The sequence below is a fragment of the Myiozetetes cayanensis genome, unplaced genomic scaffold (genome assembly GCF_022539395.1).
Source record: "Myiozetetes cayanensis isolate MyiCay16 unplaced genomic scaffold, myiCay2020 scf32, whole genome shotgun sequence".
Taxonomy (NCBI): Eukaryota; Metazoa; Chordata; class Aves; order Passeriformes; family Tyrannidae; genus Myiozetetes; species Myiozetetes cayanensis.
Window position 1 is genome coordinate 1,975,283 of NW_026087544.1, and position 27,507 is coordinate 2,002,789.

Genomic DNA, 27,507 nt, shown 5'->3' on the forward strand with positions numbered 1-27,507 from the left:
TGGGTTATAAAAGCCCTTTTATAAAGCCATTTTTAAACAAAACCAAAAAGTTTACAAAAGAAAATAAAAGATACAGAAGAATGAGTTGCTTAATATATTCCAAAAAGGAGAAAAATAAAAGAGGGGACACAATTCCAACATGCTGAACAATAAAAGGGTTCTTTTTCCTCGTGGTTTTTTTTTTTGTTGTTTTTTTTCTTCCTTTTTTTAATACAAAATACAAGCGAAGGATACACATACTTAAAACAGAGCTCAGGAGCAGGTATGCAGTCCTGGGAACCCTTTCAATAAAAGCAAAGCAGGGTTTTGTTAATTTTTTTTTTCTTTCTTTCTTTGCAGGTACATACAGAGACTGGAATATGTAAAATTAAGTAGCACAAAAGACCATCACACAATTCTACCAATGAATGTTGCATCTATAAATTCACGGACATGGGCGACAGTCATGTTCACTTCAACCCCTTGAAAAAACAAAAACCGAGAAGAAAGTGTGGGGTTCATTTTTTATTTTAAATAAAGCATTAATGTTACATTCAGACTTAACTCCTAGTACCATGCTTATCTCAGTGTTGTCAAGGTATTGCAAGAGTTGCCAACCCCACTGGGCCCAGAGGTGACTGTTTGCAGCTGCCCCTTTTCTGTCTGCTCTTGAGATCAACAACAACGACAAAAATAATTAAAAAGGATGGGGAGGGGAACTGCAAAGAGCCTGATTTTTAGCAAAGCTCAGCAGGGGATTGCAAATACTCGAGACAAATATTCATTGCATACCACAGAACGATGCCTTGCCCAAGGCCCTACCTGGAGTCTCCTCCTCTACCTTCCCACTGATTTATTCAGGGGTTTGCTGTGACGCGATGTTAGAACGGGAAATTAACGTAGCTCTTATTTACAACTTTAATTTCGTAACAATTGCTTCTGCAGGAGAGGAAAAACAGAAACAAACAAAACAAAACAAAAACAAAAAAAAAAGGGAAAAAATTAAAAAATAAAAAGCAAGTCAAACTCACAAACCTCGTGAACACAAAGGGGATCAGATGTCAGACGCTCCCAGGCACGCACTCACACCCGCGCACTCACACACCACAGACCTCGGGGGCTTTTACACACATTTAAGTCTGGCTTAAGCTGATTTGAGGGATTTCCTCCATCCCACCCGCTACCCCCACCCCCTCCCAAAATATATATATAAAAAAACCCCCTCGCCCCAATATACAAAGCATATGCACAAGGGTGGTTTGCAGTCACACTGAGCATGCTGGGCCGGCTGCAGGGGCAGGAAGGCTGAGTCGGGGCCGACAGTGGTTGAGACAGTTAGCACGTGGCAGGACTTGACTAGACTTAGAAAGAGTTGTGGGTTTTTTTTAGTAGAAAGAGTTCCATGAAAAGACATTCAAATGCCAGTCAACTAGTGGAGTGGGGGGAGTCTGGAATGAGGGCACACTGGGTTTGGGGGGAGGGCTCGGAGGGCACGGTTGGCTCTCGGAGCTCTGATGCTCCTCAGAGCACTCAAGGAACAAGGAGCCACCTGGGACAGTTAAGAACAGAACAGTTACTGCTGCTTCCTACTCGATTAGAACTGCCATTTGAACCTCCCAGAACTGTAAGGAAAATACTCAAAAAGCTCAGGGAACATTTTTTTTTTTTTCTATTTGATCATATACATATAGAATATATAAATTTCCACATATAGATGTCACCCCCCTCCCCAAAACTAACATCTCCTCTATGCCAGCAACTACCTCGTGACAGTGTCCCTTTAAATATCCACCTGCTTCATTTTCACATCCTGCCTCCCCCCAACAGATGAACGTCCACTTCTCAACCAAATATTAAAACTCTCGGATCAGTTTGTAGGTTTTAAGAACCATGTGTTTAACAATATGATCTGTTATAAAAATAAACACTCCACAAACAAATTACATAAAAGCAAAGCACCAGTTTCTACAGCTCAAAAGCTTCCAGCATGTTACAGTTTGCTTCCCTCCCCCTCCTTAACCTGGGTGCCTCAGTGTCTAATTGTACCTTTGTGACCATCACCAGCGGAGGGAAAAAAAAAAAAAGGGAAAAAGGAAAAAAACCAGGAATTCCAGCACATCTTCTGCCACTGTCCCTGGTTGTCCATCACCTCCTGTGCTGGCACAGGAGCTGAGCAGGCTCAGAACCATTACCTGGCACTGGTGTCACCCAAGGTGTGCTGCTTCTCTCCCCTCTCACTCCTCTGCTCTGATGAAGTTAAAACAGAATTCAAAGCCTCTCAGCTGCCCCATTTTTCTCAGGCTCTCCCCCACAGTCCACTCAGAAACCCGCTCAGCTCAGCGTGGTGGGCACTCTGATGCTGATCAGAAACTGCAGCAAAATCACCTTCAACCCAAAATTCCAACTGAAACTGCCACTTCTGACTGACCAAACCTTCTCCAAGGCAGGACTGTTGGCATGAACTGCAAAACTCAACGTGGTGGTGTGGATTTAGAACGTCCAAAAGAAATCACAATACAAGTTATAAACTGCTATTTTTTAATGGTGAGGTCAGGGCAGGACTCAAGCCTCGACTAAACTTTGGGATAAATCCATTTACCTCTCTGCAGAGGCTCCAAAACTACAGCTGTGCAAGTGAAGATTTTCAAAGCCTCCTGTGAATGAAAAGTTTCTGCTCCAGGGAGAACCATGTGTGCTCCCAAAGAAAGGCATTTGCACAGCTTTCCTTTGAGAAATCAGAATGCTGAACACTAATTAATTAAGAAAGGACATGGAAAAACATGAAGCTGCTGCTACTGGAAAATGGTGTGTGCTAAAAATAATTGAAAATCATAAAAATATGAATGTAAAGGGCTGTGTTTCTAACAGAGCAGCCAAGAGACCATCAGGGCTTAGTGTTGGCATAAATCAGAACAGTTAGATTTAGAAAAAAGTTACAAAATCCCCAAAGCACGGGATTTGCATCGTGTTCGGGATGTGATAAACTCAGAAAATCAGCACCGTGGAACAGCCACAAGAAATGAGTGTGTGAGGGGGAAAAAAAGAACAGTCCTGTGAGATGAGGGGCCAAACTTGCCAGGCATAAAACAATCCAGTCCCAAAAAAAAAAAAAGACCCCAAAAATACATATTTTAAGCAGAACTTACAAAATACACTCTTCTGAAAAGATCTATAGCAGGTGAAGAACCGGCTGTTTGACCACATGAACTGCAATATAATCCTTGCACATTTTAATACCAAAAAGCCCCCTAAGAACCCAACGGTCAAGAGTAGCTTGAAACACGATCTGCATTGAAGGGGAACAACTCTGCAAAGCAAACACTGACAGGAGTGTTTGCTCCCCCCAAAATTGTTAAAATATGGCCATTTATTTTTCCCATATTCCCCAGGAAGCGCAGGACTAGGAGCAGAGGGAATGCAAGAGGCTCTGCTCTCCCAGAAATCAGGGAAGAGGAGCTGGGAGAGGAGAGGGGATTAAATTCACTTCTTTCTCGAGATTGGGGCTTCGCTCCAGGCCTGGAAGCTGCTCTTGGAAAGTGGAACCACTTCAAAAATGAAAGATTTACAATCGAAACAACGATCATCTTTATTGTAACGGCAACAGTAGTTTCATGAGAGGAAAGAACGTTAAGAGAACTTGAAATTTTTTATAAGCCAAGGTAAAGTAATTTACCAGCCTCAATAAAAACCAGGGCTATGAACCACACAAGACAAACCACTCGGCTGCTGCATTAATATTCCACTCCCCAATCTGAGGCATCCTCAGGCTCACTAGGGGTTCAGCCAAGTGTCCTTCCTGATCATATTAGTGTATGACATCTAAGAGCTCTCTAAAATCCAAACAGGATTACGAATCTGGTAGCATGTGCTACCAGAAATCCAACTAATTAGCTGCCTTATGTTACACCTTCAAGAGGCTGGTTATAAAAGGTGTAGTTCTGTGACAAAAAAAAAAAAACAACCAAAAAAATAGGATGCAAAGCTTGTCAGCTGGAAGATAACTGTGAGCAACGTACAGAAGCACAAAGGGTTTAAAGGGAACAAAAAAAAACAAAAAGAAAGAAAAATGGCAGGTCCAGTTTTGAAATATTTCCACCAACAAACATGGCAGCAACCTCTGTTATCAGGGTTTGAAAACCAAGGCTTGTGTAGTTCAATGGAGGTTAAAAAATAAACAACAACAAAAAAAAAATAAAAAACCCAACAAGAAAGGACGTGGCTGCTTTGATAAAAGCACATTAAAATGCCACCACACACATTTTGAGTGTCTTGCATTTAGAGGGGCCTCCTGCTCTCCTTCTAAAACAGTCCTGCTTCCAACACTCCCCTTCCTGCCAGCTCCATCCCTCACCAGCTCCCCAGGCAGCCCTGCCCAGGCTCGGGGGGCTGTGGATGGAATGGGTTGGTGGTGGGGATGGTCACTGCCTGCTGTCCCACGCTGCAGCTGCAGGGGCTGAGGGATCCCCCTGGAGCTTCTCTGAGGACAGATGGAGGGAGAGAAGAGAAACACTAAAGCCTGACTCATGGGATCCAAGACTGACCAGAGCACTACGGAATCCTTTGCTTCACATTTACAGACGGACATCCCTCGCCCCAAAACCTAAAGGATTTCAGTTTTACACTACCCATTTTTTTTTTTTTTTTCTCCTTGGAAAAAAACTCTTAATGACATTTTCCACAAGACCAAATGGAAACCGGTTTCAGAAGTGGTTTGTAATTTCTCTTCCTTATTCTGCCCATCTACAGCCAACCCTGAAGAAGTAAAGTGGAGTTAATTGATGTGGGAAGCTTGTAAGTTGTATATCTGGGTTTGTACAGAATGGGCTGCAATTTGCCTACAGCAGAACAGTTTTCTATCCAGCAAAGACAAAAAAAAAATTAAAAATCTCCCATCCTAATTGGAGGGTCTTTTCTAAATCAAAGACATTGGACCATCTCTGGGTCTCTTGATTGCTTTCCATGAAAAACGTGCCTGAATCCAAGGAATACAGGTTTCCTCCCTGTATCTCCTTTTCCTCCACTGGAATTATATCAACTACATTTTTTTCTGAGAGTGAGCTTGTCTCAACAAAAGTCTGTTAAAGCATAGGTTCTTTTTTTTTTTTCTTTTCTCTCCATATATTCAAATACAGAATAATAGTTTTAAAACAACTCTTTACCAGCACTGGGAAAAATCTATTCTACTTAAGGATTTGTAAGTATGGTTTCCACATATCAGTCCTCAAACCTTATTGCTTCACAACTGCAATATCCCTTGGAAAAAAAAAATATATTTAATGGTCTGTTAATGTGTCTCAAATGGCTTTCAGATTTGCTGGGGGAGGGAGAACGGAATGGCCAACAGAGAACATTGACTTCAAAATATCACTGTATAAGGGTTTCCTCTTATTAAAAAAGGATACACTGTATTAAACAGCTGAAAGTAAAGACAGCATTCAAAGCCCATGAGTCAAGCCACAGCCAAAACCGTGTTCTACCCCTAAAAGTATGTTTTTCTTTTCCTTTTTCTTTTTTTTTTTCTCTTTTTTTTTTTTAACCAAAGATTTCCTCAACTGCCATTTAATCTTCACCAGAGGGTGCTTCATCTTCAGATCCCTCATCCCCTGACTTCTCTGGTGGAGGGCTGGCTGATTTTTTCTTTTCTGGGGGGCTTTCAGGCTCTTCATCCTCTTCTTTGGGGGATGGGGTCTTTTCTTTCGTTGCCTTGGAGGCTGTGGGGCGACCTCCCTTCCCTTTGCCTTTCACTGGACTGGGGGTCACTGAAACAAGAGAAAGCTTGTAAAACTTTCCATCAGCAAAGGCAGAAAATAACCTGACATGGTGTTACACCAACGGCATTTACAAGGCACTTCAGCAGCAGGTCCTGTTTTGCTCTGACCCCACAGGTTGTTTTCTGCACTCCTTGTCAGCAAAGCTGAAGTGAAAATCAGCTGACAAGATTTTAAAGCTGTTTCATGGCAGGTCCTGACTAATTGTGGCATCGTGAATGAACACAGCTCTTGTCAAACCAGAACATGCATCATCTATTAAACTTCAAACTTGCTGCAGAAATGCATGGAATTCCTCCTTTGGTTCGGATTTCCCCACCTTCCCCCAGCCTGAAAACAGAGTCCCCAAAAAAGCCACAAATTGTATTATTTGGCTACAAGACAGAAAAAAATCAGAATGCAGCACCTCAACAGGGAAGCTTTTGAATACTATGTAGTTTTAACCAACAAGATGTAGATTAATTCAATCCCTTAAGTAAAAATTAAAGTCACCTTATTATTTCACATTACTGCTTTAAATCATGGCATTTTAGCCCTTCAGCATTTATGTGGGTGTCTGCTGACCCCAAGATTTCCACTAAATCCTTTAATAGCAGAAAAAGAAAACAACCAAAGGCAAACTGAGCAGCTTTCTTTGCAGACTCACCTGTAGCCTTTAGCCTGGGCTTGGGCATTTTCTTTTCTTTCCTCTCTGGCTTGGATTTCTTGGAGACCTTCTTATTCTTCTTTTTTGAACTGCCATAATCACTGTCATCATCATCTTCCATGAGGAAGTCTTCATCACTTCCTGAATCTGCTGGAAGCATAGAGAAATTTAAGTTCTTTTGAGGGCAAAGAGGAAAGGGAGCAGAAGATGAGAGACCTGCCAGTGAGACAGGACACAAATTGAGACGCTGTGAGCTCCCATTTATCTGCTGGGGTAAAACATCTGGCTTGGTTTTTACATCATCTGAGAGTAGCATCATCAGTGCCTTAAAACCAGAGGGACAGCAAGAAGCAGTGAGAGCTTTATAACAACCCTGTAGGGCTGATTACAAAAACACACATCTGCAAACTCTGAGCACAAATCCTAGGGGTGAAAAACCAAAGCTTGGTCTGTTGGACAGTACAAAGTAAATTAGTAAGAAGGACAACTGATGCTTTCGGTGTCCCAGCCAAAAAGCAAACTGTTCCTTCTGCTGTGTGGCCAGACCCACAAACTCACACCTGCTCCTAATCCAGTTCATCACTGATGTAAACTCTTTACAATCCCATTTACTCACTCTCCTGGAACTGGGCCTCATCATCCTCCTGCTCTTCCTCCTCGCTCCCCACGTCATCCATGAGCATCTCCCGCTGTTTGGAAGCTGCTTTGGACGCCGCCTGTCGCTGCTGACGGACGTTTTTGTGATCCTCCTTCTCATCCTCGCTGTCCTCTGCAGCAAAAGGCACCAGGTTATGAGGGATGCACAACACAGACCCCCTGTCTTGAGGCAGCAAGTCATCAGTAAATCAAGAACTCACTTGATAACTGAGCTGTGAGGACAACACAGCCATGCTCAACATAATAAACACCCTCCTGTAGTCACCCAACTACCAGTAAACTCCTTTTTTTTTTCCTTTTCTTTTTTTTACCTGCAGGCCTTTTCCTGGATTTGGAGGCTGCTCTCTTATTCTTGTCCGGTTTAGCCTTTTTTCCTTTTTTGCTTTTTTGAGAGCTCTCATAGTCACTGTCAGCCTTGCCATCATCTGCTCCTATATCATCATCTTCACTGCCAAAATCTTCATCTGGAAGGAAAAGGTACAAATATGAAGTTTCTTGCATCATTCTGAAACGTGGATGGAAACTACAGGGAAGAGATTAACAAGTCTATCCACCTGTGAAGATGAACTTTATAGTACCATCACATTACACCAAAAAAACCCCACCACATTATCCCAAACCAGGGTGGGAGGTGACAGTAGGAGAGGTAGAATCCAACTTAAGGTAAGTGTATTAGAGCAGTGCTGCTTTTCTAGTCAGAACTGTGTCAAATCCTCCTCCTGCAACTCTCACAAACTGGTTTTGAAGAGACCCTGCTTGCTCTGAAGATGTGTCAGTACAACAGAGTTACCTGCTGAGTGTGAATCGTCTTTCTTAGTCTTCACATCTTTGTCTTCTGAATCCTCACTGAAAATGAGAAATTACAAAGTCTGACCGCTGTTCTAACTTTGTTTCCAGTCACTCTTGTGTGGAAAATCAGCATTTTTAAAGAGCAAACTGATGTCTAGGCTGGGAGTATGCACTTTTCCTGGATGTTACCATGTTATGCTTCAGTTTACTCTGGGGTATGTGCACAACCACAAAAGTACCAAATGGTCCCCCACCAACTCACCTGGAGAACCGTCCCGGCTGCCAACTTTTGTACCTGGATCATAGTCCTCCCCATTCCAACTGTCTGGCTCTGGAAAGCTATTTCAGTGATGGAGCACCAGTGACAAGTGCTTCACACATGATTTCTGTGTCTGCTCAGATAAGGGAGAACCAGCTCACTGTCTAAGCTGGTTATGCAAGTTCTGAGCCTGAGAGTTCACCCTCCAGACTTGAATTCCACCTGCAATCCCTCCTCCTGCAAGGTCCCTCTCCCCACACACCCACGGGGCACATTCCCAAGAGCTGAAGTGCTGCTTTTACCTGTCCTCCTGAGAATTCTTCCCAGATCTCCTCTTATTTTTGGCCTCTCGGGGAGACGAGCGGATTTTCTTGGATGGGGGCCCTGAATCTCTTCCATAATCTTCATCTGGACGGGACAGTACAAAATGGGTTTGAATCAAACTCCTACTTGCCAGCAAACTGCCTTCCTCAGCTCTAACTTAAACCTGATCATTTCATGCACAACAAAAAGAGGCCCTTAAAAAAACAAAACAAACAAACAAACAAAAAATAAAACAAAAAAATAAAACCAACCAAACAAGATCACAAAGCTTCAAAGGAGATGTTACAGAAGCGAAGTCCTGCCTTAAACTTGTGATTGGTCTTTTCTGGTGCCAACAAGCACAATAAAAATGCTGTGTACAGTCAGGTCTGACAGAGGGGTGTTAAGAAACATAAAAAAACCTCACCAGAGGACACAGAATCTCATTTTACACCTAGTCAGTTATTATATAAAGCTATTAAAGATTAACATCCATCCATATTTCTCCACTCTTTTAACAGCAAGCACTGTTTACTGTCCTCTGCTGGGGAAAAGCATGTCATCATACAGGAGTTTACAGCACAACTTTTTACAGCTCTGACACAATACCTTCTTAACAGAGCTGCAATTAAGAACTAAGCATATTTGTTTCATATTAATTACCAGTGTAATCTGATAAACAAAACAGCAGGATTGTGCCTGTCTTCTAAGAACTCAAAACATATTCCATATGGCCTCCAGAAAACGTTCTTCAATTCACACAGAACATAAAGATTATTATTTTTTTTAGATGCCATTCCCCAAAATGCCTGATATTATGGGCCCTACCAGAGTCCACTAAAATAAATGGAAAACATATTTTCCTGCAGAAAAAAATGGCATTAGGGAGATCCAGGACATAACATAGACCAGGGAAGGAAGTTGCTGCCAAGAGCCTCAAGGCACTGCAACAATACAAGCATTAAATAATAAGATTTCTATCACCATTGTTTGTTTAATACAAAACATATGAAAATCATTACATTTTCAAATACTTATTAACAGTTTGGGCTGTGAAGAGCAGGAACTCCTCAGAATTTGAGTTAAAGGCAAACAGTTAATATGCAAGGCAATAATGATGAACTGCTCTACCCAAGAATATGAGATTGTTAAGAAAAAAAAAAAAAGTAATTTACCAGCATCATCTGATTCCTGAAACTGGGAGTAATCGACCACCTTCCTGTTCCTGGTAAAAAGCAGGGAAAAAAAATTAGGAATACAATTAGAGATGAGGAATCAAAAAATTATAGAGATACAAAAGCTTTCTTTAAGAAACAAGGAAGTGCCATATCCTTGCTTCCAGTGCTGGATTTGTAGCCCAAAAATATCCCAAGGAAACTCTCATAATCAGCCACCTACACCTCTGAAGGCAGGATTAAAGACACATTATATTCCAGCATTTTCCTAAGGAAATAATAGTAATAATTTTCCTAAGGAAATAATTGTAGTAGTCTGGATTATAATCTCAAGAGTCTGAAAAAGCTTTTTGGTAAGCACACAAATATTACCATTACTAAACATTTCTCAACTGCTCTGCTTTGTACTTCTGTTTCTCACAGCTCAATACACCCCACAAAAAAATTCTCCTGGAATGTTTGTTTTCCCGTGTGATCCCTGTTTCTAAACCACTTTTAAGTTTTCGCTGGGGCTTCTGGGAGTTTTCTCCAGGAATTCCAGTGATCCTCCAGGAAGATGCCAGAGCTGTGTCACCAGGCACAACAAGGAACCCAGGCCCACATTTCACCCCAGCTGTGTTTGTAGTGAACAAACCTGTATTTTTTTACCTCCCTGGCACCTCCTCTGCTCTTTAACCAAGCTGAGAGTGGCACAGGCACTGAGGGATCATCAGCTGTGCAAATGCACTGGTCACTTCTACACAAAATTAGTTACCTACACAAGCAGCTATTACTGAAACCGAAGCCTCACTGCTCAAGAAAATTAGATCTGCTTCTCTAACTTACTGAAAGCTCAAAACCAAAATGAAATGTAAGGAATTGGTGGGTTTTTTATCAGCACCTTGTCAATCGAGGCCCAACTGCTGTATTGACAAGACATAAGTGCCCTGTGATGCAGCTACTTGAGGGAACCAAGCCAGACCCATAAATGAATTATATGTGAGTTCACTGACAATGTCTCAGCCAAACTCAGACTCCAAACCCTTCCTGTAAATGTTCACATGGAATGGGAGGAGGAGGCACAGCTGGAAAAGGTCCCAGAGGTTCAAACACCCCTCCCCTCCACAGTCGCTTTTTTTACAATCCTTTTGGCCCAAAGCCAGCGAGAACTTTGATTTTGCAGGGATCATCCCGTGAGCTCACTTGGACAGCTCGGGGAGTCAGGAAAACACTGATGAAGTGCCCTCCCCAGCACCTCAGACCTGAGGAGATCTGCAGGGGGAAGGCAGGAGCAGCTCCATCCACACAGGGATCCACCCTTCCCCTCCCTCTGGGCAACTTCCCATCCTGCTCCCAGAGCTGAGCTGCACCTTGGCATTAACAGCAGGCACTGCTGATAAGCCTGTTTAGCTGAAAGACACCCAAAGTCATCACTGCTCTGGCTGCTGATCCCTCTCCAATCAATCTGAAGTTGCCCCCCTGTACAGGCACCTCCAACTCGTGGCTCACAGCACCAGCCTTCGAAAGGGGAAAGAGCAAAACTGGGTTTCAACCCTGCACTGAGACTCTTAAAACAATTATAAAGCAAAAAACAAAGCCAATCCCTCAAATTAAAAAGAAAATCAAATAGGCAAATAAAAGGAAGGCAAGAGCAGTGACTGGATTTCTCCAGGTTGAATCCCATCCAAGCCTCTGAGCACGTGTGAGTGGAACAAAGTACAACAGCACCGAGGTGCAGAGCAACTGTTCACTCACACAGCCTGAGCAGGGTAAAATACCAGCTCAGGAGCAGAGTTATTGGCAAGGTTTGTCATGGTTCATCATCCAGGGATTTACATTCCTATTCCAACAGGTAGTCCTCCTGAAGATTGCCTCCTGACCCACCTCACGTGGGAAAACACTGATATTTATCCTGGTGAGCAGTTACACCAAACCAAACATCTTATTAAATAACTACCAACTATTACAGTTTTATTTTTTTCCTCCAAAGGCATAAATGGAAAAAAAAAAAAAAAAAAAAGGGCAAAATGTCCACACATTCTGTTCCAGCAGCTTTGTAAAACAACAGTTTTGGACACCTCTAATCAAACAGGATGGAAATTGTAATACTGCCACCTTGCAAGTTGGTCATGCACAGTTCCATCTTGCTGCCTCCAGTCAGACACACGTTAAATCAGGTACTGAAAATGCAACAGTGTCAGCTAAAACAGTAACAAAACCAGTGTCCCTAGGGAAAACATCCTTTCTCCAAGCACTGCCCCCTGTGTTTTCAGCTGGGAGGTGAACCCTGCTCAGCTTTCCCTACCTGGTGAACAGGAGTTGTGGTATTTGAATCAAAAAAACCCCAGAAATCACTATTTCAGAAGAAAACAGAAGAGAAGGCTGTTTCCTTGTGCCATCATCTTACTCTGCAGGGCAAGGAGAGGGTGGAGGAAAGAAGGAATATCTGCACTGCTAAAAATCTGCCAGTTCCCAACACAAGCAGAGAAGCTCAGAGGGACAGAAACCCCAACCAACCTGCTCCTGCCCTTCTCCTCACTTTATCCTCACCATTCAGCTCGTTTGGATCAACTGATGGTTTTATTTAGAACTGTCAACAGCACTTGATAATTACGAGTTTGCAACGAGGGACTGCAACGTTTCTTACTCCAAGGAGATAAATCCACACTCTGCAAGTTCACTGCAAGAGCCAGAAAAAGAGATTGCTGGTGTTGTCAATGAAGAGGCTCTTTGCCATGAGCGAAATCCAGAAAGATGTTAAGGCAAGCAACCAGACATAAAAATAAACTCTTTGTTAAATCCAGTTAGACTGAGCATAAAAAGACAGGCTAGTGGACAGCTGGGGTGGGTATTGTTCAATCTGGCTTCAAATATGCACTGAAATTATTTGAAGGCAATTCCTTGCTAATTCAGCTTAACATTTAAAGTGTGTGTGTGTGAAGGAATTGGGGGGCAAAAGGTACAGAGAGAGGTCTAAGAGTATAAGTTTTAATAACACTTTTGGAATAAACAGCAACTCATCTAGCAAGTCATCAACATGTTGGGGTGGAAGCACTTAGCAAAGCAATAAGTAATTTAAATACAACTCAGAAATGCAGAGTGATTCTTGCAACCTCTACTCGATGCTGACCAAAGAGCCATTTGGAAATTATGAAAAGCAATGTCAACATGTCAAAGGATCACTGAATGCCTCTAAAGCTGAGCAGGAACTGTACAGTAGTACCTCATCTTCAGCTACTGAGGTCCCTAAAGCCTCGGTCTTTGCAAGCCAACACATCAGAACAGACACTACAGTCAGGGAGAAATATTATGGTTTTTTTTAAAAGGAATGCTTAGATCCCCAGGTATTTCTGCAGGCATTAAAATCCACAGATAAAGGCCAAGTTAAAAAAAAAAAACCCACAACATATACTCCTGAAAAGCAATGCTAAAAGGAGCCTTCAAAAATCGAGTCACTGCTTTGAGTCTCGTCCTGCACCGAAGGGGAATGTCCAGGCCAAATGACAACCAGCAGGTGCAACAACCTCCCCTCTAACACCACACAGCAAGGGGAGTGAACCACATTAAATGGTTACTGAGATCCTGGACATCATTTAACCACATTATTTAACCAATATAACCACCAAACCAAGCATGTGAACAAAGCTACAGCCTCGCCCTCACCCTCAGGGCTGGGGCAGCTCTGGCTCAGGGGGGCTTCCCCTTCTGGTTCTCAAAGGTGTCCCCTTTGGGGCCAACATTATCAATAAATACTGCCATGAAAAGCACCTTTTGGTGCCTTTTCTTTATACATAGAAAATGAAAATACCTGCATGAAACACTTCTGGCTGTCACTTTTAAAGCTGCACAAAGCAGTGCTGGATTTGGGCCTTGCATGACCATGGAGTTCCAATCCCCATCAGGAGCTGACACGAGGCAGGTGGTGACAGTTATGGACCCAAAACATGTCACAGGTGACTTGAAACCCCATCAAACAGTGAAATGATTTATGCAGCAACAGTTTAAGCAGCCTTGTGCCCGTTCTCTAGTGGAATCTAACTATAATTGAGTAGATTTTAATACAGGGGTGTTCTGGTGCACAGCACAGGGGAGGGAACCAAACTCCAGCAAGTGGAAGTGAGTAGTGAGGAAAACCAGAAACAAACTCCATTAAAAGTCAAAATTCTGACTTGAAACACATTAATTGATTGATGGGATATATAAAAAACATGGCTTAAAGTATTTAATTTATTATATATCCCTATAATATTTTATATTATAGGATATAATGTCACCGCCAGCCCCAGCTGCTCTTTGCAGTTCTCAGCTGAGTTACCCACAGGAGGTTCAGTAATTTCAGGTTCCTTTATTTTTTACTTCTTGCCTTTTTCTAACAATAGTGCAAATACCATAAATATCCATCCAGGTGAAATTTAATTGTGTAGAAAGTACTTGGCACACGAAGCCTGTAAATACCAGCACTTTATTACTACTCCTTAACAATTTTAAGGAACTGACTTCAACAACCAGACCCAGTTTTAAGGTAGCATTCCATGACAAGTGCAGTAAAAACTGGGAATATATATGGTGGATTTTATTAACTTCACTGTTTTAGGGGCATATATTCACTAGAAACCAGCAGACATCATAAATTAATTCAAAGAACACTGACTAGAGGAAAACTCTTCCAACACTAAATCCTACCCTGATGAAGAGCCTTTCACCAGGCTGCCATATCACCAACCACAAACTGAGATGGCCAGAAAAAAAAATCCATTTCAGAATTAATTTATTAATGGATTTAGATCTATTAGCAGAGCTCTCCAGTTAATATTTAGTAGGGCAATAAATATAACGTAGCAGGCCCTGAGTATTTCCCTTTTCCCCCTGGAAGGGCTGTTAAATACAGGCAGACAGAGGACTGCTACCTCTCTCCTCCCAACAACCTGCTGGACTTTGGTGCTTTATCTCCCTGCAGACCTGGGCCTGTCAAACCTTTCACAGCCCTGCAGGACTGGAGAGGGGAGGGTTATTTTAATTATTTTTTTAGGTGTCACTTAAACATCAAGTATATCACCCATAAATATATATATATGTATCATGGCCACAATTAATTTGTATCTATTATTTAGAATATCCAAATTATCCACACATCCACACCCCAGACCAAGCTTACTGGGAATAAAAACACAACCAGTTACTGAAGCACCTTGAGAAAGAAAAAATTCAAAGCATCAGGAGAGCAACTTGAGAAACCTCTTTCCTTTTCTATAAGAACAACTTAAATCGCGAATTCACTCTCTAAAATCCCAAGTTCACTCTCTCTGCAGAGGAGAGTGAAAAGGAAGACACTCCTGCCCCCTTGGTAAACTTTCAGCTATAAGGCAAGTTCACAGAATCAGAGAATTTATACAGAATGTCCCGAGTTGGATGGGACCCACAAGGATCATCCAGTCCAACTCCTGACCCTGCACAGACACCCCAAAATTACACCCTGTCCCTCAGAGCGTTGTCCAAACCCTCCTGGAGCTCTGGCAGCCTTGGGGCTGTGCCCACTGCCCTGGGGAGCCTGTTCAGTGCCAACCACCCTCTGGGGAAGAACCTTTCCCTGACACCCACCCAACCCCTCCCTGCCACAGCCCCAGCCGTTCCACGGGCACCCACTCCCGGTGCTGCGGGTTCTCAACCCCGCCACGCCGCACCACCAGCAGCTCCCCGAGATCCAGCACCGCCTCACCACGGACACAACCACCCCACCTACCTCTGCGAACGCACAGCTCCCAAACCGCACAGCTCCCAAACCGCACCGCTAAAAAGCTCCTTCCTCTCCTCCGCGACCCAACCCCTCTCCGGGAGAGGTGGTGGCGGAGGGGGGGACACGAACACCAGCAGGAAAACGACCCTGGAGCGCTGCGGGCGGGCGGGCGGGAGGAGCAGGGCGTGTGTCCTCCTCCTCCTCCTCCTCCCGGCGGCTCCTCCCCTCAGCGTGGTTCCCCAGCACAGCCCCCGTGGCCCGGACCCCCCTGGGGGTGGCCCCGCGCCCCCTCCGCGGGCGGCGGGGCAGGGGCAGGGGATGGGCGGGCGAGCGGCGCCCGCCCCGCGCCAAGTGGGTCACGGCGACAATTCCCTTTCCACCACCCCCCCGTTCCTCCAACAACGTTACAAAAATGTGGGACAAGCGCACGCAGGGCCGGCCACCCCCCAAGCCCGCAGCCCGCCCCCAGCCCCGCGCGAGGCGCACGGCGCGGAACGCCGCGTTTGTTGCGGTAAAGGCGCGCGGCTACCGGGGGGCAAACAAGGGGAAATAGAGGAGAAAAATGGGCACGGCCCTGAAAAGCGCGGCCTGCGCGGGGCCGCGGCGGCGGCCGGGGCGGGAGCGGCGGCTGCGCGACTCACCTGACGGGCCGGGACATCTTCCCGGCGGGTTCGTGCCGCCCCCGGGGGGTGGGCGCGGAGGGAACGGGGGACGCTGAGGCCGCCGGGGCCGCCCGGAGCGAGCGGGAGCGCTGGGCCCAGCGCCTCAGGCCGCGCCGCCGGAGCCGCCTCCGCCGCTGCTGCTGCTGCTGCTGCCGCCGCTCCCCCTCTCCAGGCGCCGCTGCCGCCCCCGCTGCCGCTCCCCGCCGGCGCTCCCGGGTGCCGGTGTGGCCGCCCGCTCCCGGCCCGCAGCCCCGGTGCCCGCGCCGGTCCCGCCCCGCCGCTCCCCCCCGCAAAATGGTCGCGCTCGCCCCGCCGAGAGGATGCGAGCGAGGGGAGGGCGGCCCGCCCCCGCGCGCCGGGCCCCGCCCCGCCGCGCGCCGGTTGGCCGCCCCTGCGGCCGGGCCCGCCCGCCATTGGCCCGTTCGAACCATCACGGCCGCGCACGGCCCCGCCCACCGCGCCCCCGCGGGGAGGGCGGCGCGCGCGGCCCCGCACGCGGCGGGGGCAGCAGCGGCAGATTCGCCACGGCGGGACCCGCGGCCTCGGCCCGCACACCCCGCACGCCCCGCACACCCCGCACCGCCCGCACCGCCCGCAGGGTCCCGGCGCCGCCCGGGCACCGCTGTTTGTTTTTTTTTTTCCCGCCTTCCTCCGCTGATTTCTTCGGGGCGCGGCGGGGGCCTCGGGGCCCGTCCCGCAGATTCGCCGCGCGGGCCCGGCGCGGTTTTGGAGGGAAACGTCCGGCAATGTTGATTTTTGTCGGGATAAAACCCCAGGGAATCACCCCCGGCCGTCCATTTCGTCGTCGGCACTGATGTTACCACCGCCACTTTCCCCGTGCTGGCCCGCAGTTCAGGACGTGCACAGTTTATGCAAAGCCCACTGAAGATTTTTGGGGGTTTTCACACTTCAAATTCCCTAGAAACGCCAAAATTACTCATTCTGTTTAGAAAAGGAGCTGCTTTAACCATGGAAAAATTAAATGTATTCCACAGTCATTAAAATGGCAGCTTCTACAATAACAACTCACTTTTGCTTTGCTTTGGACCTTTATATCATCCTTCCGTTTCATTTTAAAAAGCACTTAAAAAGGTATTTTTATATGTTGTGTTCTCTGAAAATACTGGTTTGGCAATACAAACATGGTCAGCTTTATAGCAGTAATTATAATTAAAGGATAATTTGAGTTTATTTAATGCCCTGCTTGAGCTTCATTTGTCCCCTTTGGAATTATTGCCATTTTTCTGCCCCATCCAGCTGTGCCCTGTCCTTTGTGCCAGTCAATACTCATGAAAATCAAGCTGATCAGGGAGAAAAAGAGGAGCAACTGCCTGCACATCCATCCCCAAAATATACCGAATTACCGGGCCCTGAGGGGGAAGGTGCAGTAACCACATCAAGGAATTCTTTGCTCTCTCCTTTGAGCTGGAGATATTGGATTAAAAGCCACTCTGGCTGACTCACAGATGCACCAGTTTTGCATGTTTATAGCGCACTAAAACTCCGGTAATTGGGGGTGTTTGGGTGGAAAGGCTCCGGTTTGTTTGGCTGTCACACCGGGGCTGCGTTTCCTCCGTCCCTGTCGTGCCTATCGCGACTTAGGCAGCCAGGTTAGGGCAGGCAGGCTGATCCCAGCCCGGGGCCATTCCAGCCCCGCAGCCCCTTTGTCATGGAATCCTTCCCAGACTTCAGAGGATCCCACCCTGGGAATGCTCAGCAGGAATCGCCGTCCCCTGTGAGAGCCCTGCCAGGAGGGGACAAACACCCCGAGGGGGGGGACGGTGCCAGCCAGCCCTGGCACCACAAATCCCAGTGGAATTCCACTGGATTTACCACATCATTCCCTCCTGCTCCTGCACCTTCGGGTCAAACAGCACCTCCTGTGCTCCGGGGTGACCCCCCCCAAAGCGGGGGTAGATCATGTAATTTGATTAAATTTGTAATAATCTACAGCCTTTTCGACACTTGGGTTGTTTTATCGCACTGATCAGCCCCGGGTTCAGTGGGATTCGCTTTCATTAGGAAGAAACACAAATTAATTTGAGCAGGAGATTTTATCATCAGCCCTGATTTCATCACCACGCTCGTCAGCACAGAAAATTCATGCAAAGCCCACTGAAGATATCTGATTTTTAGACCATAGATTCCCTACAAACCCCGCAAAATTACTGGTTCTGTTTAGAAAAGGAGCTGCTTTAACCATGGAAAAATTAAATGTATTCCACAGTCATTAAAATGGCAGCTTCTACAATAACAACTCACTTTTGCTTTGCATTTGGATCTTTAAAGAGACTCATCCCTCCATTTTATTAAAAATAGTACTTAAGACGATATTTTTATATGTTGGGTTCTCTGAAAATACTGGTTTGGCAATACAAACATGGTCAGCTTTATAGCAGTAATTATAATTAAAGGATAATTTGAGTTTATTTAATGCCCTGCTTGAGCTTCATTTGTCCCCTTTAGAATTATTGCCATTTTTCTGCCCCATCCAGCTGTGCCCTGTCCTTTGTGCCAGTCAATACCCATGAAAATCGAGCTGATCAGGGAGAAAAAGAGGAGCAACTGCCTGCACATCCATCCCCAAAATATACTGAATTACCGGGCCCTGAGGGGGAAGGTGCAGTAACCACATCAAGGAATTCTTTGCTCTCTCCTTTGAGCTGGAGATATTGGATTAAAAGCCACTCTGGCTGACTCACAGATGCACCAGTTTTGCATGTTTATGTCCTGCCCGTAGCTCAATAAAACTCCAATAATTGAGGGTGTTTCAGTGGAAAGGATCTCATTTGTTTTGCTGCAGTTCACAGTGTGTGTTTTATACATTCCTGTTATTGTTATTTTTAGTTTCAACTTGTGAACCCGTTTCTTGAGACAGGAAAACAACAACCACTAACCAAGTCATGTCAATTTTTTTATTGCAAACTGTTGCAATGCTGCATTAGTTACTGACTGATGTGGATTAAACCTCCCAGCAGTTTTTCCTCTTTACATAAACACGATAATACTGAAGTTTTACAGTCCTCAGGACCCTGTCTCTAAAAAATTCCTGTGTAACAGCAAGCAATTAAAATAAAAAAAAAAGCTAAGTTTTGAGATTGTTGACTTATTTATGTCCTATAATCTGCTTTCCAATCCTATTGCAGTGAAAACCTCCAGCTGGGTGGACCCACAGAGCGCAGCCACCAGCACAGAAAATACCCCTTTCAACTTCACAGGGTTTTGAGTCCCAGGACCACAAATTCAAGTTACAGGAAGGAGGAACAACGTGTGGATGGGAGGGAAACGGGCACAGAGGGTACAAAGTCAAAGCAGGGAGAATAAACACCTTCATTTCCCCACCAGCTCATTCCTGGCGAAAGGCACGAGGGAAGCAGAACAAAGACAAGACTTTTCTGATTCGTACCTGAAAGGTTCAGGCTTTTATCCACCTGCATGAACAAGACTTAACTTCGTTTAAAACATTTCTTGGGTTTTTTTTTCCCTTTCAGTTGCTTTAAAAACAAGAATTATTCCAGCTGGCACCGCCCATTGCCCACGTCCTTTCCACGCTGCCCAGCCCAGAAAGAGCATCTTTGATGGGGCTTTTGAAGCTGTTTTACAGAATTAAATCAAGGGGTGGGTTGCTGGCTTTGTTTTGCCTGTTTTTTTTTAAGCCCCTTGTGCCCCAGAGAGGTCTCTGAAAACACACACATCTGCACAGGGAAATCGTTTTCCTGTCTGGTTGGGGTTTCACACGAGCTCCAGCAACGGCTCTTTCTGCTGTGCAGCTCTTGGGGGGTTTCCTTTTTAACATCTGTCTCCTGTGGCAGATGTTAACCAACAGTGAGTGTGGAAAATAAACCCCACCAAGGCTCCCACCGGCACTGGAAACCACTGGGCAGAACAGAAATGATGTAGAATAGAAAAAAAACCACAAAAAAACCCACCACCAAAAAACCTTCCTTTGGCTTTTTCCTTGAGGCACTTCTGAAAGAAAAGGTGCAGGCTGGGAGGTGCAGGCACCAAAGAGGCACTGGGAGGTTATTAAAGTGACACATGAAAGGTGTAAAGAGGCTTTTCTGCCCAGGAATTCCTTGGGAGGGTGGCACAGGTTGCCCAGAGAAGCTGTGGCTGCCCCATCCCTGGAATTGTCCAAGGCCAGGTTGGATAAACTCGGAGCAACCTGGGCTAGAGGAAAGTGTCCCTGCCCATGGCAGGGCATGGTATGAGCTTTAAGGTCCCTTCCAACCCCAACCATTCTGGGATTCTGTAACTGGACGGAACAGGAACTGGGAATTTCCAGTTTCCACGAGCTGAACTGAGCAGTGGGTGGGTCCTGGGCAGGGGTTTCTCCACCTTTCAGGCTCTCACACTTGGTCTCTTTGCCAAAACACTTTAAGGTGCACGTACAAAACTCAATAAATAACACCTGAATCTCAACAGTTTCGTGACAGATCCTTTAAAAACTCAAGGCACGTCTCCTCATGTTCCACAAAGAACTAGAAATATTTGTAGGATTAAAACCCACTTCCTTTCCTTTTTTTACTTTTTTTTTAACACAGTGAAGTAAAATTCAGCGAGGCACTTCCATTTTGTTGCTAACCAGTTCTCCATGTTTCTACAGTGAAAACAGCAGCACAGAAAGGGGGTATTTAAGCACCCCTGACCCCAAATTTGGCAATATTTCCATGACACAATCCTAGCCCAGGTATTTCAGCTTTTAATTAAAACATTGGAGCACTGGTTCTAAATTTCTTAACACTTACTGTCCACTTATAAATTATTTTCAGCTTCAAGGAAGGAAAACTTGGATTTTTTTATGCTTAGTGAAGGCAATTGGTTCCTTTTCTACCACCTTCTCCCTCCATAGATTATACAGAGTAAGAAAAGACAGGCAGGAGGAATAATTTGCCAAAGAAAACCAGTCCTAATTCACCAGGAATCAGGACAGAGCAATTTATAGTCCTGTTTTCAAGGGGAAAAACGTCACTGAAGGCCATTTGCTGAAATGCAGACCTTAAAACATGGGCAGGACAATTCTGTACCATCACACACTGCCATCACAGAGCCATGGCAGATCAAAAACATATCAAATCCACACACCATTCTGACTCCAGCCCTGCAGTCTGAGTTTCCTGCTCGCTCTCCTGAGATAGAGATCTTGTACCAATTTTTGGGCACCAGTTTTTCCTCACAGGCAGTACCTGGGGGGAAGAGGGAGGCACCAGAGAGAAGCGGGGAGTGGTTTCTTCACTTCCTTTTTGTCCCACAAAGTCTTCTCCTCCTCTTTCCCCTCTCTAAAAGCAGTGGGGGGGCTTTCAGGGAGCTGTTTCCTGCACCAGCCCTGCCACCAAATTCCCTCCTGGCTGCAGGATAATGGTGGGAAGGCAATTCATCAGCACTTGCAAGGCTGTTCCAAAGGGGTGGTGGGATCCAGGGCGTGCTAAAAAGTGAAAAAGGACCCTTGTTCTGGCACACAAAGGGGTTTACAGCCCCCCCCTCATCCAGCTCCCCCCAATAAAGGGGCAGCACAGCAGGATAATGGGATGGTGCCAGAGGGGGAGAGAGCAGGGAGGACAGAAGGCAATTCCTGACCTCAGCTCGAGGTCTCTGCTGTTGAACAGCACGGTCAGAACTCAGGCCAGAGGGGGGCTGTGCTGCTCCACTGCCCAAATTCCCCCTGGAACCTGCCCAGCTCTGGTTCCACGGGCACCACGTCGATCCACACTCCCCTCACACCCTCAGTGGTGATGATGGGATGTGTTGGGTCTGTCCAGGAGAGACTCTTGTCATTCCAGAGCACGGAGCAGGAATCCACAGGGAGACCCCCTGGACTCTGGGGGTGGACCAAGGTCACTGCAAGGCCCTGGGCTGGTGCCTCTGGGGTGTGGTGGGTGCAGGAGGTGGGGGGTAAAGGTGCAAACAGTATTAAAAATACACCTTCAGCAGCCTGGCACAGGCCAGCACCTGGCAGAAGGTGAAGTGCTCAAAAATTTAAAAAAAACCCAAATATAATCCAAGCCCTGTGCTTGGACACAGCCTGTGCTTCATCAGAGCAGCAGAGCTCCAGCCACACTGGGAAAAAAGAGGAATCCTCCCACTCCTCTCCTTTCCACTCCTCACTCAAGTCACTGTAGCAAATGCTCTACTGAGAAAGAATATTCACTAAACAGGAAACAGTCCATGATCTTGTGAAAAAACCACCCCAAAACCAGTGAGAGCCAGTTCAGGGAGATCTGATGATGATAATAAAAGGACCATCACTGCCAGACCCGAGGAGTTGGTGTGTCAGGGGCTCTTAACAACACGCCCAGCCTGGTGGGGAGGTCTCTTTAAAGTTAATATAATCCCCACTCCCAGCAGTGGAGGAACTTCCATCACCCGTGGATGAGGACATCATCTTTTCAATCAGCACTCTGCAAGACAAACATTTGGGAGTTTGGTTTGGGGGTTTGTTTGGTTGGTTTTTTTTAACCAGCAGCATTATGGAAGGGGCCACCCAGCTTTTCAGCAGTGCAGAAAAGAAACAGCAATTCGGCCCAGAAGGACACAAAACTCTACAAAATGATTGAAAAATCAGGTGAAGGGACTTCATAGCACTGCAAAGAGGATTCCTAAGAATACCTGGCAGCATCAGGAGACTCTGCAGGGACTGGATAACTCACAACACCTACAGCAACCACCTCACCTCGGGTCCAGTTAAGGACTGGGACACATCAACAGACCCCCTGGGTACCACCTGCCCAAGCTCAACGTGAGCTGTGAATACCCAGAGCAGGTTTAGATCAGATACAAGGAAAAAACTCCTCATGGAAAGGGTTGTAAAGCCCTGGAAGGGGCTGCTCAGGGCAGTGGTGGAGTCACCATCCCTGGAAGTGCTCAAAAAATGTATGGATGTGGCACCTGGGGATGTGGTTTAGTGGTGAATGTGGTGGTGGTGGTGATGTTTTGACAGTTAGGACTGGATGATCAGTTCCAGGGATGGGGAGATCACAGCCTCTCTGTGCAGGGAATTAACTCTTGGATGCATCACCAGGCACTGTTCCTACCTCATGGCCTCATTGATATTCTTGTTTTCCTTGACAGACGTCTCCACCCATCCTGAAAAGCCGTTTTCCTTGCTGAACCGATCCACTTCTTCTCTTGTCACTGCCCAGGGGGAAAGGTCACACTGGAAAACAGGAATCAGGCATTTCAGAATCACAGAATCATGCAATGGTTTCACTTGGCAGGGAACTTAAACATCATGTCATTCTACCCCCTGCCCATGGGCAGGGACACCTTCCACCAGCCCAGGTTGCTCCAAGTTTATCCAACCTGGCCTTGGACACTTCCAGGGCTGGGGCAGCCACAGCTTCTCTGGGCAACCTGTGCCAGGGCCTGCCCACCCTCACAGGGAAGAATTTCTTCCTAATTTTTAAGCTGGGAGGGCCATTTAGTGCCTATGTGCAGGCAGCTCAGCCCTCCACAGCTCCCAGATCCCCAGGCTGAGAGAGCTCTCGGGGCAAGGTTTCTAATGGGATGTTGCAAGCAGCAATTTATTTATCTCATCTGGGTTACTGACACACCTCAGTCAAGCACGCATGGAATGGAGCTTCAAACACTGTCCCTCATCCCAAATCTGCCTCTCAGCAGCCAGGGAAGGAGTTCCAGGTGTGGTGGCACTGAGGCCACAGTGGTGACAACAGGATGTACCAGGAGGCAGAGGGATCCTGACCCGTAACAGCTCGTGGGTCAGGCACACAGATTTCCCTACAACAGGCAAAACTGTCACCTCAGAACAGAATCCCAGAATCAGTGAGGCTGGAAAAGCCCAAGGAGTCCAAGGGAACAACTCAGTGCATCCACCCATGGAGTCCTACCAGTCCTTCAACACACACACAGAGACAAACAAAACCACACAAAACCACCCCACAGAACCACACAGACCCACCCAAACAGGCCCAGAGCACACCCAGAGCTCCTCACCTTGTTGGCCAGCAGCAGGCAAGGCACGGGATTCCCATCTGGCAGCAGGAGCTTGCTGTCCAAATCCTGCTTCCACTTCTGGCTGTTGCTGAATGTGCTGATGTTGGTGACATCAAACATGATGACACAGGCTGAGGCCTCCCTGTAGTACAGGCGGGTCATGGACGTGAAACGTTCCTGTCCTTCGGGATCAAAGGGAAAAAAAATTACCCCCCCTGGGGTTACTCTTTTGGGATGATGTGTTTATTGTGGTCCATCCTTTTCTCAGCTGACACTCGTGATCCCCACTCAAATAATGAGGAAATACAGGCAACTCCAGTTTGATCCAGTTTGATGGAGCTGGAGCAAACTGGGCAGCTCTGAATGCCAGCACTCAGATCATACAGTCATGGAATCCCAGACTGGTTTGGGTGGGAAGGGACCTTGAAGCTCATCTCATCCCAATCCCTGCCATGGGCAGGGACACCTTCCAGGTTGCTCCAAGCCCAGCCTGGCCTTGGACACTTCCAGGCATGGAGCAACCACAATATTTGCATTATTCCTGGTGTCCCTCAAGCCAGCCCTGTGTCCCCACACACCTCTGAGTGCCCAGGGACTGTCAGCTCGGGCATCTCCTTCTCTTGGGGCACAACAAGGGCACAGTGCCAGCCTGGCCCCCCTGCTTTCCACATCTCAAAAGCCTTTTTTTTTTTTGGTGCCAAAACTGAAACCAGTTTCTTGCTGCAATCCTCCTGCTGCCAACTTCTCCTTCCTGTTGCCTTTTTAAGGATTCCAAACACAGGCAGCCGAGCAGCGAATCGGGAGGAAACCACAGCCCTGTTTTTCTCATCTCTCCGGATCCAGAGGTGCCATTTTAGAGACGCTGCTGCCCTGTCCTGGTGCCAGGGAATTTGGGAACCACGTTTTCCTGCACCTCTCCGGGGAGCAGGGGCTCCTCCCTCCACCTCAGCACACACAACACTGTCCCTTGGAGTGTGTCCTGCTCCCGACCTGCTCACCCAACAGTCTCCTCTTGCCATGCCTGCTCCCAAGGGATCCACTGGCCTTGCTCCCACAGCTCATGGAGCAGCCAGATCCCAATCCTGGCAGCCACAGCAGTGTGAGGTCCATGAAGCTGCTCCATGCAAGGCTCAGGATTCCTGGCTGTTCACGCCAGAAATCCAGGTTTTAGCACAAGATGTGGAGCTGAGAAGTCACATATCCAGCTACAGATGAGCCTGTTCCCCCATTCCCTCTGCTCCAGCTTGGAAACCAAAAGGAAATGCTCAGCAGGAATTACCATCTGTGCTGCTGAGCTCCTTGCAAATGGGCCTTTAATTAAATATTTAAATTGCTATGGCAGGCTAGAGCCAGCCCTGCAAACCAGAGCAGTCACACCCCTGGAATCCACAGGCTCCTGGGATTTATTTTGGGAGCAGAAGGAAAAGGAAAAAAAAAAGGAAGAGAAAGAGGAAGGGGGAAAGGAAGAGGAAAAGGAAAGGGGAAAAGGACCAAGCCATTGAGAACTTTAAATTCTGCTCCTGTTTGCTGGTCCCTGTGGACTCACCTGCGATGTCCCAGAGCTGCAGCCGCACTGTCTCCAACTCCGACCACTGAACCACCTTCAGGGCAAAATCCACTAGAGAATCCCAAAAAGAGAAAGGAAACCTCATCAGGGGTGTTCTGCACCCCAGAGCTCATTCCTCCACAGCCCTTCCCCACCTCCCAGCACAGGGCAAATCGTGGGGCCTTCCAGAATCCTGAACCAGTGGGTTGGTAACCAGCCCATGCACAGCTCCAGGTTGGATGGGGATTGGAGCAAGCTGGGCTGGTGGACGAGCTTTAAGGTGCCTTCCATCATTCCATGATTTGATTTAAGCGATGCAGTGAGTCAAAAGGGGAAACCCTGTGTTCCTCAGATTCTGATGGGTCAGGTTTTCACTGCAGGGAAAAAGCTGGGTGGGACTTACCAAAACCAGGAACTAAGGGGAAACAAAAAAAAAACCCACACAAAAAAAAGAAGAAAAAAGTCTGCAGCTCTTCCTGCTGGGAGAGACTGTGGGCACAGCCCGGCGCTCTGCCCACTGGGATGTGGCTCTCCAGTGTTTTCCACTTTTAATCCATCCCCTCCTCAATTCCTGAATAAGAAGACTTGAACAGCACTGCTTGGCCCCCACTATTTTGGGCCCTTGGGGAGATTTCCAAGGAAAAGCCTTGTCAGCTCCTGCTCCTTCCAGCTTATTCATTTACACCGGTGTTGAACAAAGAACCCACAACCCCACTCAGCCCCATTCCCAGACCTGTCGCTGCCCCACGACCTTCCCAAGCACCACCGACACCCCAGTGGTGGTTCCAGGCTGCTAAATCCATCCCAGACCATTAATTGATGCTGCTGGTTTTGCTGGGAAGAGCTGAGCCTGTGACCTCAGCCTGTCCAGGGTGCAGCTCCTGGGGGTTGGTTATTCCCAGGCAGGGGGGAGAAGGATGGGGCAGAAACCCCCGCGGGGGCTCCGGGAAGAGGCTCTGGGAGCTGCTGCGGGAGATGCTCAACAAACCCCCGATGGGAGCTCGTTCCTCTCCCAAATTCCCGCTCCCACGGCTGCGGGGGGGAGCAGGACGAGCATCCCACGGGCGGGGGGCGGCGGTCCCGGGGGGCTCGGCCGAGCCTGGGTGGGGAAACCCGGGGCGCTCCGGGACGGAGCCAGGAGGGCTCGGGATGCGGAGCGGGGACAGACCCGGTGGAGAGGCCGGTGCCGGTCCCGGGGGAAGGCACCGGGACCCCGGGGAGGATGCGGGGACCCCAGGGAGAGCACCGGGAAGCCCCCGGGAAGGGCAGGGTCCCCCCGCTCACCTCCCACGGTGGATTTGTAGTGCCGGTTGAAGCTGTCGTTCGCGTAGCGCTGCACCAGCGATGTCTTGCCCACCGTGGCGTCCCCCACCACCAGCACCTTGAACATGCGATCGCGCTGCCCCATCCCGGCCCCGGCCCCGGCCCCGGCCCCGCCGGTCATGTGAGAGGGTCAGGTGGGGCAGCGGCGGAACCGCGGCGGGGCTGCCGGGACCTGTAGTTCGCTCGCCCTGCCCGCCCGGGGCACCCCCGGACCCGGCCCCCTGCACCCCCGGGTCCAGCCCTCTGCATCCCATGCACCCCGGGTCCAGCTCCATCCATCCCCTGCACCCCCAGATCCAGCCCTCTGCATCCCCTGCACCCCCTGATCCAGCCCTCTGCATCCCCTGCACCCCCGGGTCCAGCTCCATCCATCCCCTGCACCCCCAGATCCAGCCCTCTGCATTCCCAGATCCAGCCTCTGTATCCCCTGCATCCCCTGATCCAGCCCTCTGCATTCCGAGCCCTGCTCTGGGCACCCCTTGTATCCCCAGCCCCTGCCCTCTGCACCCCCAGCCCCTTTGCAACCCACAGATCAACAAAAAGACTCCACAAAACGCACACATATGAATATATTTTTGTTTCCTTCAGGGTCTTCAACCCCCAGTGTTTCTCTCTGCAAGACGGGCTCCTTCCCCCAGCTTAGAAAAGGCCAACACACCCTCTGCCTCCCCAGGAGAGCAGGATAAGGCTGATATTCAGCGTGTGGGATGTGAGCCAGCAGGGCCTGGGTGGCTGCT

At 47.7% G+C, this 27,507-nt stretch overlaps 2 protein-coding genes across 3 annotated transcripts; both read right to left on the reverse strand.

Annotated features, from left to right (window-relative positions):
• NUCKS1 (nuclear casein kinase and cyclin dependent kinase substrate 1) lies at window positions 1-16,090 on the reverse strand. 2 transcript variants are annotated; one of them, XM_050326828.1, is made up of 8 exons: window positions 15,931-16,090; window positions 9,577-9,626; window positions 8,401-8,506; window positions 7,841-7,896; window positions 7,362-7,514; window positions 7,010-7,162; window positions 6,394-6,543; window positions 1-5,738 (listed from the first exon to the last, which is right to left on the reverse strand). In XM_050326828.1, the coding sequence occupies exons 1-8, from the start codon at window positions 15,945-15,947 to the stop codon at window positions 5,539-5,541; spliced, it is 885 nt and encodes a 294-aa protein (XP_050182785.1). In that variant the 5' UTR covers window positions 15,948-16,090; the 3' UTR covers window positions 1-5,538. The 2 variants fall into 2 exon arrangements, with proteins under 2 accessions (XP_050182785.1, XP_050182786.1); XM_050326829.1 differs by having other exon boundaries at window positions 6,394-6,540; window positions 15,931-16,088.
• A 2,762-nt stretch (window positions 16,091-18,852) lies between these two features.
• RAB29 (RAB29, member RAS oncogene family) lies at window positions 18,853-26,891 on the reverse strand. Its single transcript, XM_050327038.1, has 5 exons — window positions 26,732-26,891; window positions 25,448-25,519; window positions 23,902-24,083; window positions 22,983-23,104; window positions 18,853-22,349 (listed from the first exon to the last, which is right to left on the reverse strand). Exons 1-5 carry the CDS (start codon window positions 26,889-26,891, stop codon window positions 22,232-22,234), a joined length of 654 nt encoding a protein of 217 aa, XP_050182995.1. The 3' UTR covers window positions 18,853-22,231.
• Between the last annotated feature and the right edge of the window lie 616 nt (window positions 26,892-27,507).

Coding starts and splice junctions, on each gene's coding strand:
- RAB29 (XM_050327038.1), bottom strand. CDS start 26,891: ATGACCGGCGGGGCCGGGGCCGGGGCCGGGGCCGGGATGGGGCAGCGC. Junction 23,105..23,901: donor GCCTGCTGCTGGCCAACAAG/GTGAGGAGCTCT, acceptor CCTGTTTTCCAG/TGTGACCTTTCCCCCTGGGC. Junction 22,350..22,982: donor AATATCAATGAGGCCATGAG/GTAGGAACAGTG, acceptor TTTGTCTTGCAG/AGTGCTGATTGAAAAGATGA.
- NUCKS1 (XM_050326828.1), bottom strand. Junction 8,507..9,576: donor TCAGGAATCAGATGATGCTG/GTAAATTACTTT, acceptor TGTCCCGTCCAG/ATGAAGATTATGGAAGAGAT. Junction 5,739..6,393: donor GCCCAGGCTAAAGGCTACAG/GTGAGTCTGCAA, acceptor CTCTTGTTTCAG/TGACCCCCAGTCCAGTGAAA.